Source organism: Akebia trifoliata, chromosome 1, assembly GCF_017979445.1.
Source record: "Akebia trifoliata isolate Shusen 1 chromosome 1, ASM1797944v1, whole genome shotgun sequence".
In the NCBI taxonomy this organism is placed as follows: Eukaryota; Viridiplantae; Streptophyta; class Magnoliopsida; order Ranunculales; family Lardizabalaceae; genus Akebia; species Akebia trifoliata.
The window spans coordinates 22,795,930-22,814,289 of record NC_141375.1 but is presented as its reverse complement, the minus strand read 5'-3'; the positions used below and the strand labels follow the sequence as shown (position 1 = coordinate 22,814,289).

General features: G+C 34.3%; 1 protein-coding gene across 2 annotated transcripts in view; it reads left to right on the top strand.

Moving 5' to 3' along the window:
* Positions 1-18,360, top strand: part of PNG1 (peptide-N-glycanase 1) — a 29,824-nt gene that overhangs the window by 6,505 nt on the left and 4,959 nt on the right. For both annotated transcript variants that reach the window (XM_086443145.1, XM_086443136.1), the window contains exons 8-12: positions 16,867-16,921; positions 16,991-17,077; positions 17,839-17,894; positions 18,037-18,096; positions 18,206-18,293. In XM_086443145.1, the coding sequence (XP_086299271.1) occupies positions 16,867-16,921; positions 16,991-17,077; positions 17,839-17,894; positions 18,037-18,096; positions 18,206-18,293 (346 nt within the window). The remainder of the gene's footprint in view (positions 1-16,866; positions 16,922-16,990; positions 17,078-17,838; positions 17,895-18,036; positions 18,097-18,205; positions 18,294-18,360) is intronic.

Below are 18,360 nucleotides of genomic sequence, written 5' to 3'. Positions count from 1 at the left end.
GTTTTGTGAAACATTCCAAAGAATATACAAAAACATTTCAAAACATATTGTGATGCATACACAATTTCGCAATGTTTCATTTTGATATGTCAAAGATTGAAATGTTCCACCAAAACATTCTGAATTGGAACACAATTTTGACCCATGGGGAGGAGTTCCACTATCTTCATTCTTCCTTGGTTTTGAGATGGTGTTTATGTGGTGAACGGTGTGAGGATTGTTTTGACTTGCTTTTCTCTTATGGGGCAAGCCTACCAAATGATATCCAAATAGTGAGATGTTGCAAAATCTTGGGCGACTGAGTGTTTTGGTGGTGTCTTTGTTTTAAGGGGTCACTAAAAGAAGTATAAATAAGAAAATACAACAACAAATGGACATAATTGAAACTCCATGGTTGTTTGTATTGAGATCTATCTTTGCAATCTTCTCTCATCATCCGTGGCATTCATAATGGGTTTTCTAGTGGTTTTATCTAAGCTGCCATTTTCCCTTTCTGGGAAGTGATTAGAAATGGATCTTAAGAGTATTCCGTTATTCATTGAATTATATATATGTATGCATGTATGTGTGTATGTATGTATGTATGTATGTTTGTTAATGTCTTTATGGAACTGTACTAATCCTGCACAAAGAAAATTTAGTCTTTCTATAATTAATGTTTTTAGTTCTTTGTTACTTTTTTTTCTAATTTCCTCAGTACTAACTATATAATCAGTGGCATGTCTAATATCTAAATTTATTCTTTTGAGATATCCTTCGATATTATCTATTCTTTGTTCAGAATTTGTGGACTGGATAATAGGCTCGTAAGCTGAGATATCCATCAAATGTTCAGACATTACTAACATTTGGTTTACTGTCTATGGGGAATTCAGGGTTATCTCGAGCTCCTATGGCTTCTTTATGAACTTAATTTCTGAGCATGACTCTGGATCATACCATACTCCTGCATCAGGAAGTAGGTATTCTTTTATGATCTCAAGTTTTCCTGTCCCTAAAAATCATTGATAGATTCTTGGGATAGGTCCTAACCTTGGGGTGTGCGACATATCTATCTTAGGGTTTTACTTTCTATTAAGTCTATGGCTTGAATATGCATGTTGAGCATTTTTTCTAAATGCAACATTGCTTTGTCATATTCTTCATTCATATCTGCTTCAAACAGATAAGAATATCTAACGTTATTATAATCATAATACTGATATCTATGTGCCTTTTCATTTAAGATAGCCATTTTGAAGTGGAAAATAGTAGAGTTATGTAAGCTCGGGTTGACTACTTTTCTCTCTTCGTCTTGAAATAATTGCCTTTGAGCATATTTGACTGTCTTTGACTCTGTCACGAGTTTCATGTCGTGGGACTGTATCCATATTTTCTAAAAAATTTCTATAAACATTCAAATGGTCTGAATATTCTTGAGTACTTGGTACCTTTATACCAAGGGTAAATTCAGTACCATGTACTGGTATATGAGTTCCTTCGAGAGGTAACTCTGGGACTGGTCTTTCAAGAGCAGGTATTTCTTGAGATGGTATATTAGAAGATTCTCTTATTTCAAATCTAACTTGAGTCATAGTATTGGGTTTAGTTTGGTCTGTAGGGTAAGGATAATAGTCTATAATACTCCACGGAGGTTCCGGGATATTATTTAAAGGTGAATCTGCCATGGCTCTGATATCAAAATTGGTCTTATTAACTATTATCTAATCTTCGTATCTAAAACCCCTTAACTGAGAATCTAGTATATTTCTTATTCAGGGATTTAATTCTTCGTATCTAAGTCTAGAGACACGATAGAATTCTTCTCTAACATCTTAAAGTAAGAAATGATTATCCCAATATTTTTGTACTAATAAAGCTCGGCTATGACTTTCTAAAGGTTTTTGTTCCCTCCTACGAAGGAACTCAGGAAAAGCTCTCTCTATTCCTTGTAAGTCTGTAAGATATCTTCTAAGAAGTTGATATCTTTCTTCTAAATCAAGAGTATAACGATTGCTATGAATACGAGGCATAAACAAAACAGAATAAGCTAAAGTAATTAAAAAGCAGAATAACTCTAAGGTTAGCACATAATAAGTAAAGATATGTAATCTCTGTGAGATGCATAATTAAATTCCTTGATGGGTAGTGGTCCACTTTGCTTCCGTTGTTCTTATTTTGTCTTCTATTTTCATTTTAGTTCATATGAAGGTCTGTATTAGGATAATAAATTTTCTTCATTTTAGGTTTGTCTGATTTTAAGGAGGGCTTGTCTTTGATTACTTGATTTTCCTTATAAACTTAACCTTTTAGCTCAACGCCTTTCGCACCCTTGCATACAGCAACATAGTTTGGTTAATTATGTTTAAGGAAAACCCTTTCATCTCACTACGGCCTGTCTGGTCTTTAAAATATTGTCCAGATCTGAGGAAAGTCCATTGTCCAGATATTACCATCTCAGATGTCCAAGTAGGAAGAAGCTTCTGAGTGAATTAATGGATTAGTTGGTTATTTTATTCTCTGGATTATGTACTTTATAAATTTCTATAATTTGAGAGTTTTGAGGAATCAAAATCATAAAACCAGGAAGGTATGGCGGATCATCATTTAGATGGTCGGCAGAAAACCAGTTTTACCCCATGAGAAAGTGGGTGCCTGTGTTTATGAGTTTTGACTAACCAAAGTCTCAGATCATAGCTTTTAAGTATAGATCAGAGAATGATTCTTTACTCATTGTTGATTAAGTACAACAAAAGCATAGCAGACCAAGTAAAAACTGAAGATCTTATAATATGCATCATTATATTTACATAAGAGATTACATAAACTTAGTACTTACTACGGCATCACCTCAGAGCTATTCTCTGGGCTTAGCCGGCCATATCTTGACTATGTACGTCTATAAGCTTTGAAGGCTTCTGGTCTCCTACTTCCAGCTTCTGGGAATGGGAATGGTAGAGAAGTGGGTGTGGAGTAGAGAAGTGAAGTGAGTGGAGTGGAGTGAGTGTGTGAAAATCCCGTGTCCCTTTCTCCTAAAATGAGTGTCCTTATAAAGAGTCCGGACCTCAAATTTTTTACATTCTGATTTACTTAAAGATAAGTAAGGCTATCACAGGTGTCATTCGAGGGTATAATTTATCTCAGGCGAATTTTTTTACTGTTCATGAACAGTGTCTTGTCGGGTACTATTCATGGAATAGTGATTTTGACCTTTTGACTAAACAGTAAAATTTTTAAGAGAAATTCCTAATTTTCTTTTTCGACTCTTGCTTCTGGCTTTTCTTCCTCTTCTTTGACTTCATCTTCTTCATGGTCGCTAAGAAAGGAGCTGATGGAGATTCTATCGTTGATCAGTTTGCCGACCACGTCTAGCTCTTCAAATGTCAGGGTCTTGATGGCATCTGCAGCGGGTCTTCCTTCTATAAGGCAAAGGGAAGCTATCAATGGTATAGTCGCCGGTACTTTGACTTCTACAGATTTGTCTCCTGTTCTGAATTTTTCTACGGTTACTCCTTTTCCGTATATTTCGAGCGTTTGGATGACACAAGTCTAAGAATGGTATACGGTCCACCAATTGTCTCCAGAATTGACTAGTAAGCTGACTAGGTCACCGAGTAGTCCAACTTGGTGGGCTAAAAAATCATGTTCATCTATCTTTACTTCTTTGATGGTGACATCATAATTTGGCATTCTGTCTTCAATGACTTTGACTAAAGAAAAAGAATTTTGGCCAAAGGTCTTTAATATTGTAATCCAGACTGGGTACTGTCCCTTGAGAATAATCTTTAGGATTTTTTGGATTTCTTGGCTAAAGAGGTCTAGATGGGTCTCATCCATTAGCAAGATACAGTCTAATAGATCGTATTCAGCTAGTACTTTGGCCAATCTGGGTTTTGTCAACTTTTTGTCACTAGTATCTTTGGAGATTCTAGGGATTTGTGGTACATATCCAACTACAAGATCACCTTCGATTAGGCTTTCTCCTTTATTAAGGCTTTGGCATATGTCTAGAAGGGCTTCGTCAACCTTTAAGTTTTCAATAAAGGCTGGAACTAGGAAAGATACTTCGAATCTAACTTTTCGAAATATTATTTCTGTTATGTCTTTAGCCATGTCTGCATAAGTAAAGTTTGGCTGAAGTACACTAATCTGTTGACTAACAATTTGGGTTTGTCTTCTATATTGTCGAACTCCTTGTAGCAAAGCATAAAGGCCTTGTCTGAACTCAATTTGTAGGTTATGAGTGGCTGCATTCCATACTGTGTCTGCTGCTGCTAACTCTCCTGCAGAGAAGTGTTCTCTAATAGTATTAGGGATAGGAAATCGTTCCTTGATACTATGTTGTCTAAGATATACCTGTCCAAAGACTCGGTATTTGTCTTTAGTGTACTCATTGAGTCCTGGTGGATAGAGTACTGCATTGATGTCATGCATTTGGTATATATCTGGTCTGTCTTGTCTTTGCTTTTTATTGTTATTTTTCAAAAAAATTTCTATTTGCTCACTGTTGACTATTTCTTTTTTCTTGTCTTCAATGATGTTATTAGATGATACAGCATCATCTTCTTTCTTTGTCGTGGAATTTTTTAGGTCTTTAATGAGCTGTCTGAGCTCTTCTGCTTCTTCTTTGGAAATAGATTCTAGGTCTTCTTTTTCCTTGTGTGATGGTGTCAAGCTTATTCCTCTTCCTCGTCCAGGTCCTCGTCCTCGACCCCAGTTGTTGAAAAACATATTGGCCTATACTAAATAATTGTTAGTTCCAAACATGGGTTCTCTAGAAAGGATATCAGGAAGAATATTAGTTTTTCCTGAAATATGTTTGACTGTAAATTTAAAACCAGCTAAATAGGTCTGCCAGGTTATTAGTCTCATTTGGGTGGTATTCCCTATATTGTTTTTGTTAAAAGTTTTAACAAACATCGAATCTGTTTCAATAATGAATTCAGTGGGTCTTAAAAACATTTCATACTTTTTTAAAGCTTGTATGACTGCAAATAGTTCCTTTTCATGAATATGATAATTGACTATTGCACCACTGAACGTGCCTGACTTATAACAACAGAGTTTCCTTTTTCTTTCTTTGTCAAATTTGTTTATAGCCAAATATACAGCTCCCCATTGCTTTTCTGAAGTATTGGTCTGCACAATAAATTCGTCGTCTTTTGTTGGAAGGGATAAGGGTGGCAGATTTTTGACCTGTTCTTTTACTTGTCTAATTATTTGTCTGTCTCTGTCATCCCAAGTAAAGGGATTTGTAATCTCGGTCTTTTGGAGTTTAGCGGATAGGCTTCCTCTGTATACTGCGATACCTTTAATATAGTCTGAAACGCAGTTAAGAATTCCTAAAAAAGATTGTAACTGTTTTCTATTTTTGATTTCTTCTGGAAAATCAAGAATTTTAGTGGCGATATGATCTTGCAATGCTATCTGGCCTTGGCTAATTGTTACTCCTAAGAACTTAATTTCTTGTTTTGCTACTTCTATTTTAGTAAGGGAAATAACTAAGCCATGTTTATTGATTTGATTAATTACTAAGTCTAAATGTTTTTGGTGTTCATCAATAGTCTTGGAGGCTACTAGAATATCATCTATATAGACTAAACAAAAATCTTGAAATTCTCTAAAAATTTGATCCATCCTTCTTTGGAAGATTTGAGGAGCATTCTTTAATCCAAAGGGCATTACTAACCATTCATATTTACCTTGTGGTATGGTAAATGCTGTCCATGGGATAGATTCTTCTGCCATGGCAAATTGCCAGAATCCTGATTTACGGTCAAATTTGCTAAACCATTTTCTATCCATGATTAATTGGATAAGATTGTCTTTTGATGGTATCTGATAATTTTTGTCAACAGTATTATGGTTGAGAAGTCTATAGTCTATCACCATTCTCAGTTCACCTCTAACTTGTTCTGAGTGATTATTTACTAAAAACGCAGTGGAACTATGTCTAGAGTTAGATTCTCTTACTAGTTTGAGTTCCATAAGTTTGTTTACTTGTCTTGCTAATTCTTTCCTTTCATCAGGATTAGCATTAAAACTTTTTTCCTTTGATGGTTTTTTCTGGGTCTTTTAATATTAATGTGCACACAAGTTTCTCTACATCCCACTTAGTGGTAGGATTAGTATTTGCACTATCTCCTAAAGTCTTTAATACTTTGCTTTCAACCCTTTTTTGTTTGTTTCTTTTCTCTTCTTTCCTTTTGTTTACATGGTGGCTCGAAATTCCTGCTAAATAAGCTTCAAGGGTTCTTTCTATATTAGAGCACATTGTCTTTTCTTTACATTTTTTTCCTATACATGTGCATTTGTCGTTTTTTCTTTTTGTTACTAAGTAAGGAAGGTCTAATGGTATCCTATGATCAAATTTAGCTTTGATACTTAAATCTATATTGGTCAAGTCTAATCTTATAGGAAAGTATTTTGTTAGGAAATCCATTCCTAGAATAGCATCATAATTTGATGTAAATGGTTCTATTATCCAGAATTTTTGTTCGAATAAAACTGGACTGTATTTTGTTTCTAAAAACAATGTTTTGGTGACTAATTGACTTTGAAATTTTCCTGCATTAGCGGTTCCTCCTGCTAATTCATCTACTGCCAGAGAAATAAGGTTGGTTCCTACTAGATCTTCTCCGTAGAGTGACATATTCGCACTTGTATCTATAAGAGCAGTGATTTCTTTATTCTTATAGTTGGCTATATTTACTTTGATAGCAGGGCTGATTCCTACTTGGAATCCAGATAAATCTAGTGGTGGAGGTTTCTGACTATTCATCTTTAAGATTTATTGTCTCATCTTGATTCCAGTACTTGACTGCCATCTGCTCATTATTAAAATTGGGCTTTCCTAGAAGGTCTTGAAGTGGGGTTATATTTTCTTGCCTCCTTTCTCTATATCCTTCTAATTTTCTAGCTATATTAAGTCTATTCTCTTCAACTTCTTTCCAGAATTTCGAATAGGTCTTGAGAATATCTTCTCGTCTTTCTTTATTTTTGTCTGTTTCTAATAATAAGCAATGTCTATGGTAGATTAGCATAGTATTGCATTCTATCATGAAACAATCGTCTATATGACTTTGTCCAGTAGTAGTTCCTTGACATCTATTACATTGGACTATTTGACTGGACCATTTTAGTTCAAATTTCCATCTTGGTCCTCTAGGAATTTTGTCTGAAAATCCTTGTCTTCCTGCATACCAGCAAGTTTGTTCTTCAAAATTATGAAGGTCTATTTGGAAATCTTCGTCTAGAGTGATTTTTTCTTCTATTTTCTGTTTACTGCCTTCCCCAATTTGAAACATATTAACTTCTATTGATTGATCTGAGGTGTTAGTCTCTTCTGACTCAGAGGAATAGCTATGATTAGAGCTACTAGAAGTTTCTTCTGCCGAATATATACTTTAATCTTCTTCTTCTTCCAAGAAAGTATTGACTTCTGATGGATAAATAATATCTAGATCATAATCATCGGCATCTATTAACATGCATTCTATCATGTTTACTTTTCTCTTTGACCTCTCTGGACATTGTGGGGCGAAATGTCCTTCTTTGCCACATGTCCAACATTCTTTTCCTCCTTTTAGAGGAGCTTGTTCTTTTCTATAATTGGCTATTTTCTTTTTGGCTGAATTATTTTTCTTGAAATACTTCTTCTTTAAGAATTTGGTTGATCTTCCTTTTCCAAATTCTTTAAACGTTCTAGATTTTTTGAACTTAAATCGCCTTCTCTTTCGAGGTCTATAATATTCTTTTTCAGGATTTTTATACTCTTTTGACTTTCTATATTTCTTCTTGTATCTTTTTTCTCTACATCCCCATTGTACTGGGATATTTTCGTCTCTATTGTCTCTTCCCAAATTCAGCTTCTTTAAGGCTTTAGTAGCTAATTTCTGGTCTTTTAAAGCCGTTTGCTTGTATTTAAGCTGATCTAGGGCAAAGTTTATTCTTTCACCAATAGAGTTGTCTTTGGTTCCATCAAGTCCTTCAAAAGCTTCATAGTCTCTTCTTAGAGTTTCTCCTATGAGGGGAATTTTTCTAAAATATTCGTCTTTAAGATTGTCACTTCTATCCTCACATAGATAATAAAGGTCTAAAAAGGAATTAGAGTATTCTTCTATATATCCTAACTTACAGATTTGTAGTCTGCTGAGCTTAGCTCGGGCTGCTTCCTTTTCTTTTTCTATACTAAGTTGTCTAGTTTGTCCTATAAACTCTCTATGGATTAGCCATACATATCCTTCAACATTCCTTTTGTCTTCATATTTTTCGGCATATTCTTCTTTTAATTGTCTTGATTCTTCATCTTCAGCATTGAAGAGAGTTTTTATGAATCTTTTGACTCTTCCTTCTAAGGATAATTCTGCATAAGCATGGCATTCTTCTATTGACCATTCTTTATTTAGCGTAAAGCATAGCTCCATGATGTCTTTCCATTTATCTAAAGCTTGTTTGATGTTATCTACTCTGTCTATATTTAGTTTTATTCCTACTGAATTCATAGGTATTTCTGTCATTTTAGTCCTGTTCCTAAATCCTTCTAAATGACTAGGAAGGTTTTTATTTGGAACGACTTCTGTCCTTACATCATATATTGGAATTGGGTCTTTTTTCCAATTGGGTCTTTGCCGATTTTCTTCATTTCCTGCCATGTGTATTTCAGCTTTTCTTCTAAATTGTGGCATATATCTGGTTTGGGCATGGGTATTATCGGTCTGTTCTTGTAGACTTGCTTTCACCATTTTGTCTTGGAGTTTTCTTATTTCTTCTAATGTCTTTTGTTCAGCTAGGCTATGAGTAAATTTCTCGTCTAGAGTAGTAAATATTTCTTTAGGACTTCCATCATTTTTATCTTTTCTTTTGTCTGAATCGTCTATCTTTAGACTCCCTGTTCTGGGTAGATTAAGACGGGTTTTTAGGGTGTAGGGTTTAGGGTTTAGGTCTGTGTTTTTGCCCTTGTATGTTCCTGACCCTTCACCACGCTCAAACTGCGAGGTACTCTGTCTGCTAGGGACGAATTGATCAAAGAACTGCTCATTCTGGTTCTGAGGTTTACTTATGGATTTGCTTTTGCGAAATCCAAATGTTACACCTTCCATGTCTTGATGCATATAAGCGATTTGAGCAGTATGTAAGACTTTGGGGGTCTTATCTGGGAAATGCCATTGATGCATTTCTTGACTAAATTTGTCAATTGCATTATTATAGGCAAATGTATAATCAGGGATCCCGCTGGGATTCATGCTTCTAACTATAAGTTGTTGTCCAAGTTTTCCAGTAGGGATTTCTTGTAGTAATCCCGTTTGTGGTTCGGTATGAAACATAACTAACGTCTGAAATTGGACTGCTAATTGATTCCTTTGAGGATGCAGAAGGGATTTCATTGTAGAAAACATGTTGGCTTCAATGTCTATTATATTTCTTTTCCCAGATAATGGCTTTCTAGTAATCTGGAGAGTAGTTTTTTCTTTCCCATCATTTATTATTCTTGTTGAGATAATGGGGTTAATTCCAACAGTGTTACTTTTAATGGCCTTTTTTACTTCTTCTTTGAACGCTGTAATTTCTCCTCTTTTTAGAATTAATTCCAACTGATCTAATATTCCTCCTAGTTCTTTAGAGATTTCGGTTCTAATCATCTTTCTAAAATTCTCTAATTGTTGTTTGCAGATATTCTGCAATTCCTTTTCTAGACTAGTAATAGTTTTCTTGAGGTCTTCTATGCTTCCTGAGATTATATGATGAACTTCACTGATTATTCTTTCAGTATTGGTCTTATATTCTCCTCTCATTTCATAACTAGCTTTGTTGATATTCTCAAAACTAGCTCTATTGTGTCCAAAATACAGTAACATGTCTGTTTTAACGTCTTCACTAAGATTTTGTCTTTGATTGTATAATATATCTACTAATTTGTTTAAGGCTTCAGCTAATTTTTGTGTGAATTCTACAAATTGTCTATGGGATTCTGTCATCCCACTATTCCATGAATAGTACCCGACAAGACACTGTTCATGAACAGTAAAAAATTTCGCCCGAGACATATAGTACCCTCGAATGACACCTGTGATAGTCTTACTTATCTTTAAGTAAATCAGAATGTAAAAAATTTGAGGTCCGGACTCTTTATAAGGACACTCATTTTAGGAGAAAGGGACATGAGATTTACACACCCTCACTTTACTCCACTCACTCCACTCTACTCCATACCCACTTCTCTACTATTCCCATTCCCAGAAGCTTGAAGTAGGAGACCAGAAGCCTTCAAAGTTTATAGACGTACATAGTCAAGGTATGGCCGGCTAAGCCCAGAGAATAGCTTTGAGGTGATGCCGTAGTAAGTACTAAGTTTATGTAATCTCTTATGTAAATATAGTGATGCATATAATAAGATCTTCAGTTTTTATTTGGTCTGCTATGCTTTTGCTGTACTTAATCAGCAATGAGTAAAGAATCATTCTCTGATCTATACTTAAAAGCTATGATCTGAGACTTTGGTTATTCAAGATTCATAAACATAGGTACCCACTTCCTCATGGGGTAAAACTAGCTTTCTACCGACCATCTATATGATGATCCTCCATAGCTTCCTGGTTTTATGATTTTGATTCCTCAAAACTCTCAAATTATAGAAATTTATAAAGTACATAATCCAGAGAATAAAATAATCAACTAATCCATTAATTAACTCATAAGTTTCTTCCTACTTGGACATCTGAGATGGTAATATCTGGACAATGGACTTTCCTCAGATCTGGACAATATTTTAAGGACCAGACAGGCCGTAGTGAGATGAAAGAGTTTTGCCTTAAACATAATTAACCAAGCTATTTTGCCGTATGCAAGGATGCGAAAGACGTTGAGCTAAAAGGTTAAGTTTATAAGGAAAATCAAGTAATCAAAGACGAGCCCTCCTTAAAATCAGACAAACCTAAAATGAAGAAAATTTATTATCCTGATAAAGACCTTCATATGAACTAAAATGAAGAAAATAAAAGACAAAATAAGAACAACGGAAGCAAAGTGGACCACTACCCATCAAGGAATTTAATTATGCATCTCACAGAGATTACATATATTTACTTATTATGTGCTAACCTTAGAGTTATTCTGCTTTTTAATTACTTTAGCTTATTCTGTTTTGTTTATGCCTCGTATTCATAGCAATCGTTATACTCTTGATTTAGAAGAAAGATATCAACTTCTTAGAAGGTATCTTGCAGATTTATAAGGAATAGAGAGAGCTTTTCTTGAGTTCCTTCGTAGGAGGGAACAAAGACCTTTAGATAGTCATAGCCGAGCTTTATTAGTACAAAGATATTGGGATAATCATTTCTTACTTCAAGATGTTAGAGAAGAATTCTATCGTGTCTCTAGACTTAGATACGAAGAATTAAATCCCTGGATTAGAAATATACCAGATTCTCAGTTAAGGGGTTTTAGATACGAAGATTAGATAATAGTTTTTAATAAGACCAATTTTGGTATCAGAGCCTTGTTACGACTCCATGACAGATTCACCTTTAGATAATATCCCGGAACCTCCGTGGAGTATTATAGACTATTATCCTTACCCTACAGACCAAACTAGACCAAATACTATGGCTCAAGTTAGATCTGAAATAAGAGAATCTTCTAATGTACCATCTCAAGAGATACCTGCTCTTGAAAGACCAGTCCCAGAGTTACCTCTCGAAGGAACTCATATACCAGTACATGGTACTGAATTTACCCTTGATATAAAGGTACCAAGTACTCAAGAATATTCAGATCATCTGAATGTTTATAGAAATTTTTTAGAAAATATGGACACAGTCCCACGTCATGAAACTCGTGACAGAGTGAAAGACATAGTCAAATATGTTCAAAGGTAATTATTTAAAGACAAAGAGAGAAAAGTAGTCAGCCCGTGCTTACATAATTATGCTATTTTCCACTTCAGAATGGCTATCTTAAATGAAAAGGCACATAGATATCAATATTATGATTATAATAACGTTAGATATTCTTATCTGTTTGAAGCAGATATGGATGAAAAATATGATAAAGCAATGTTGCATTTAGAAAAAAATGCTCTACATGCATATTCAAGCCATAGACTCAATAGACAGTAAAACCCTAAGATAAATATGTCTCACATTCCAAGGTTAGGACCTATCCCAAGAATCTATCAATGGTTTTTAGGGACAGGAAAATTTGAAACCATAGAAGAATACCTACTTCCTGATGCAGGAGTATGGTATGATCTAGAGTCATGCTCAGAAATTGAGTTCATAAAGAAGAATGAATTAGTGAACATCAAGATGTTAAGTCAACAAGGAAATCACATTTCCAATAGACTTAGATGGATTTTTGAAATGATAATAAAATCATTCAGGGAAATTAGTTCTTTATCTTATCAACAAGAAAAGACACTAGAAGCCCAACATTATACTACAAATTCTAAGATAGAAGATGTAGGAAATAATATAGAAAGGGGATTAATTGAGATAAATGCTAAATTAGAACAAGGCATTCCAGACAATTTAATAGAGTCAATACACCATATGCTAAGTTTTCAACTAGACCTACCCAAATTAGAAAAAAGAATTATCAATAGGATTGAAGCTTTTGAAGGAAAGCAAAGAATAGATCTTATGTTTCTAGATAAAAAATTAGACCTAATCTTAATCAGATTAGAAACTATTAAAGAAGCCGTAGGAGCTCGAGATAACCCTGCATTCCCCATAGACAGTAAACCAAATGTTAGTAATGTCTGAACATTTGATGGATATCTCAGCTTACGAGCCTATTATCCAGTCCACAAATTCTGAACAAAGGATAGATAATATCGAAGGATATCTCAGAAGAATAAATTTAGATATTAGACATGCCGCTGATTATATAGTTAGTACTGAGGAAATTAGAAAAAAAAGTAGCAAAGAACTAGAAACATTAATTATAGAAAGACTAAATTTTCTTTGTGCAGGATTAGTACAGTCCCATAAAGACATTAATCTCAGCTTTGAATCCAACCAAAGAAACACTAATGGAATAATTAGTGGGATGACAGAATCCCATAGACAATTTATAGAATTCACACAAAAATTAGCTGAAGCCTTAAACAAATTAGTAGATATATTATACAATCAAAGACAAAATCTTAGTGAAGACGTTAAAACAGACATGTTACTGTATTTTGGACACAATAGAGCTAGTTTTGAGAATATCAACAAAGCTAGTTATGAAATGAGAGGAGAATATAAGACCGATACTGAAAGAATAATCAGTGAAGTTCATCATATAATCTCAGGAAGCATAGAAGACCTCAAGAAAACTATTACTAGTCTAGAAAAGGAATTGCAGATTATCTGCAAACAACAATTAGAGAATTTTAGAAAGATGATTAGAACCGAAATCTCTAAAGAACTAGGAGGAATATTAGATCAGTTGGAATTAATTCCAAAAAGAGGAGAAATTACAGCGTTCAAAGAAGAAGTAAAAAAGGCCATTAAAAGTAACACTGTTAGAATTAACCCCATTATTAGACAAGATAATCTTATCTCAACAAGAATAATAAATGATGGGAAAGACAAAACTACTCTCCAGATTACTACAAAGCCATTATCTGGGAAAATAAATATAATAGACATTGAAACCAACATGTTTTCTGCAAGAAAGATCACTAGGCAACTATCTACTAGTATAAATAATAGAAGATTACCAAACATAGTTTGGCATCATAGTAATAAATCCCTAGAAGACTATATTTTAGAAAATCTCCAAAAGGACAAACTACCGGAGGCAAGATATAAAGACATATTTATCTAAGGGAGAAATCCTTTAGGTGAAAATTGTGACATAACTAGATGGGGAAATACCCTAAACATTTCTAGTGAACCAACAAGTCATTCCATTATTCAATGAAAAATGGATTAACAAGTATAGACTACATAGATATAAATACATGGCATTTGGCTTATTTCAATGCCGTATCCAAGGATTACAACTACCCAATTCTAGATTCAAAGTATGTGTAGTTTTAATAGATGAGAGGTACGAAAAGTTCAAAGACAATGTTATAGGAATGGGAGAACTTAGACTTCAAGACAACGTAGCCTATTTCCAAACAATTCCTAGCTACACAACAAGTATAGATTGTTTAGATCAATTCAAGTTAGTTGTAGACACATCAGGATATGAAAACCTTTTGCATCCTCAAAGGAATCAATTAGCGGTCCAATTTCAGACGTTAGTTATGTTTCATACCGAACCACAGACGGGATTACTGCAAGAAATCCCTACTGGAAAACTTGGAAAACAACTTATAGTCAGAAGCATGAATCCCAGCGGGATCCCTGATTATACATTTGCCTATAATAATGCAATTGACAAATTTTGTCAAGAAATGCATCAATGGCATTTCCCAGATAAGATCCCCAAAGTCTTACATACTACTCAAATCACTTATATGCATCAAGACACGGAAGGTGTAACATTTGGATTTCGCAAAGGCGAATCCATAAGTAAACCTCAGAACCAGAATGAGTAGTTCTTTGATCAATTCGTCCCTAGCAGACAGAGTACCTCGCAGTTTGAACGTGGTGAAGGGTCAGGAACATACAAGGGCAAAAACACAGACCTAAACCCTAAACCCTACACCCTAAAAACCCGTCTTAATCTACCCAGAACAGGGAGTCTAAAGATAGACAATTCAGACAAAAAAAAAGATAAAAATGATGGGAAGTCCTAAAGAAATATTTAATACTCTAGACGAGGAATTTACTCATAGCCTAGCTGAACAAAAGACATTAGAAGAAATAAGAAATCTCATAGATAAGATCCAACTGCTAGATTTTGCGCAGGATCTTGTGTTTTTTCTTGAGTTATTTTTCGCGAGTGAATGGAATCCAATCCTAAAACACATGTTGTTTTAGTTGATGAGATAAGTGAGAGTCAATGCAAACCTAGCTTTGGAGAACTTGTTTGGAGTGCAAGGACTTTAAATAAGTAAAATCAAGACAATACATGGAGCATAACTTTATTAATGACACCGATAGATAAGAAAGGCTAGTAAACCTTTATGGCCAAGAAATCTTGAAGCGGCCATTTGCATTACTTGGTTCTATATTCCATAAGAACGGAGAGATTGAGGAGGATGTTTTTTTATATAGAATTATAGCTAGATGGTTAAAGTGGAGGTGTGCTTCTAGAGTGATACATTAAAGATCTTTATAAGATTAAACGGAAACTTTTATAAGACGATTGTAGAATTGGCTATGCTTTATAGAGATGAATGTTGGGCAACAAGAAATAACATATGCATATTTTGAGTGCAGTAGAGATGGAGATTCTACGATGGATGAGTAGAAAAGATAAAATTAGAAACGAACACATTCAAAAAATGTAGGAGTAACCCCAATAGGTCATGAACTTAGGAAAAAAGTTGATTGAGATGTTTTGATCGTGTCCAACAATGGCGATGACAACAACAATCTAGAAGGAATGTGCAGGTTGAAGGTTCTAAAGTAACAAGTGAAAGACCAAAACATGGATTGAGGTAATGAGAGCTGATATTATGCATTAGAAATACTAGAAGACATGGCCTTAGATATAATCAAAATGAGGAACAATATCCGTTCAACCAACCCCAAATTTTTTGGGTAAAACTTTAATGATGATGAAAGATTTTGTTAAACAACCCAAATAAATGCCAAAAGGGACTCTCCAAGGAGGTCTAGCTGACATGCCGAAAGAGATTAAAAGGAAATATAATTAAAAAACAACAAAAAATCAACATAAGGAAAGATAACCTATTCCTTCTCATGAATTAACAACTCCCATCTCAAGAGAAGATCCTCAAAAGAGTTCCTTGAATATGGTGTGATTGCATGAATGGGTCCCATTGGAATATGATGGTCATTATAAGGAGAATTATATTTTTTAGGGAGAACTAAGTCTTGAAGACTGATGACAACCAAAGTGGTTAGGTATTCTGAACCATATGGCTGAAGATCAAAGATCCATAGTCAAATGGATGCCGGAAAAAGAGGTTGAGGTGTCCAAATACGATCGGGCCTAGATATCGTTAACTTCTAATAAATATAACTTTTTTGTTTTTTCCCTCTTTGTCAATAAACTTTACACTAATCAAAAATAAATAAATAAATTTATTCATATTTTCGATTGGGAAGCTGCAGATGCGTTGGAAAGCTTGTTCAAAGATCTAAAACCATTTCACGTCTTTTGGGAAGATTTTGATGCTTTGGGTAGCAAAACTATGTCAATTGTTTTGGTATTTTAGAAGTGATGGGAGTTAGATACTTTAATCATATTAGGAAAATATTTATGTTACTTTAGATGAGTGCTTTGTTTCTTAGATCTCAAGTTAGGTTCAGGGTTTATTTTTTATAAATAGATCTCATGGAAAAATGTAAGTAGACTTTTGATTATTGAATGTGGTATAATAATAATGAGATTTGGGATTCGGTACTTGAAGGGGTTGGCAAGAGGCTCAACACGTGGAAGGAGAAGTACCTTTCCAAAGGTACTTCATTGTGGATGGATTTGGTGCAAGTTGACCTTCCAAAAGGTGGGAGTAAGGCCAAAGATGTGACTTGTGGTAGTTAAAACAATATTATCACAGATGCTTTGGCATAAGATATGGTAAAGAGTTGAATTGTAGAATAGGATTAATGCTGCTGACCTGAATATTTGGGTATAAGATGACAAGGAGTTAATAGCTCAAGTGTTTTTCTCTTTCGTCTAGTTTTATGCATATATAATCATATTTAGGCACCTCATTAAGATTTGATCAATAAAAATATTAGTTCATGGTTTGCATGTACTTTACAATTTCATGCTTGTTTAGCATCTCTCTTATTTTAATTTTACTACAATCATCAGGTGCAATAGCTGTTTACGAGTCACCCGTTTCCCACGGTACAATGACCCACTAAAGGTATTGCTCTTTCTCATCTTCAGAGAAGATCATTTTTCATCAACTTTATCATGTCCTTTCTATATACAGCTAGTGGAAACAAGGAAAGGACGCTGCGGGGAGTGGGCCAATTGCTTTACACTCTATTGCCGAGCTTTTGGCTACGAATCTCGTCTGGTTAGTCATTTACGAGAAAACTTATTGTTGTTTTTACACTCCTGAGTTTAATGCTGTTGCCATTGATATTGCTATCACTCTTGTCTTTCACCTTATAAATTACCTGTCTCGTTTCCATGTATTCTTCGCAGAACACTTAAATTTTTTCATAAATGCAATGCATAACAAATCACAATAACTTTGATATTTTATTGTCTAGGAAGCAATGATCTAATTTTGTGAAATTTGTTACTAGTTCTGCATGAAGTCTGATGTTATTGAAATATATGACTGCAAACATTTGATTTATGAATTAATCCATTTGTTAGTCCTTTTCTGGCTTTACTGACTAAATAGAGAATTGGCAACCTAGGTTTATCAATTCTTGGTTTGCTCTACTTTAGGAAGAATGGAGGAAAGGCTAATTAGAGGGTGACGAAGAAGATAGAAAAATTATATAGATGTTTTTTATTCTTAAACACATATGATTATCTAAAATTTCCAAATCATCCACCCTTGAAAATTTTCGATTTAGTTACACCATATTTGCATGTGACGATCTAATTATCTTTATATTGCTCCATATCCTCCATTTTAAATAAGGGCTGTTGTCTTTTACGGAGAAAATTTACACAAGTTCTCTCCAATCATCTGTATTTGTTTGCATTATATGTTTTATGAAAAGAGGCTGTCTAGTGGGACCTCAACCAGTTGCAAGGTGGCAGAACCTAATGTATGAGAGAAGAAAACAAGGTCCTTATTTACTTGTGCTTCATTTCCAGATAATGGATTTCACGGATCATGTCTGGACAGAGTGTCTTTCACATTATCTGGGAAGGTAATAGTTAATTTACCATACTTGTACTTGATTCTTTTTTTTTTTTTAATTGAATTTCTTTTAGATTAATTGATGAGCCAAAATTTTCTTTGAGACCATCCTAATTCCCGAAGACATGCTGTATAACATGTATGATAATCAGATGGATGCATCTTGATTGTTGTGAAGGAGTATATGACAATCCATTGTTGTATGAAAAAGGGTACTTCTCTTCCACATATTTTATTACTACATTATGAATCATATCTTCCAGATATGGGTGTTTATCTTACTGTTTTTTTTTAATTGTTCCGTCACTGTTTTTCTTGAAGCTGGAATAAAAAATTGAATTATGTAATTGCTATTGCAAAAGATGGAGTACATGATGTCACCAAACGTTATACAAGGAAGTGGCATGAGGTAATCTCAAATTAGTCATCGTATACCGGTATCTGCATCTGTCCACCATCCTTCTCTTCTCCCTTTC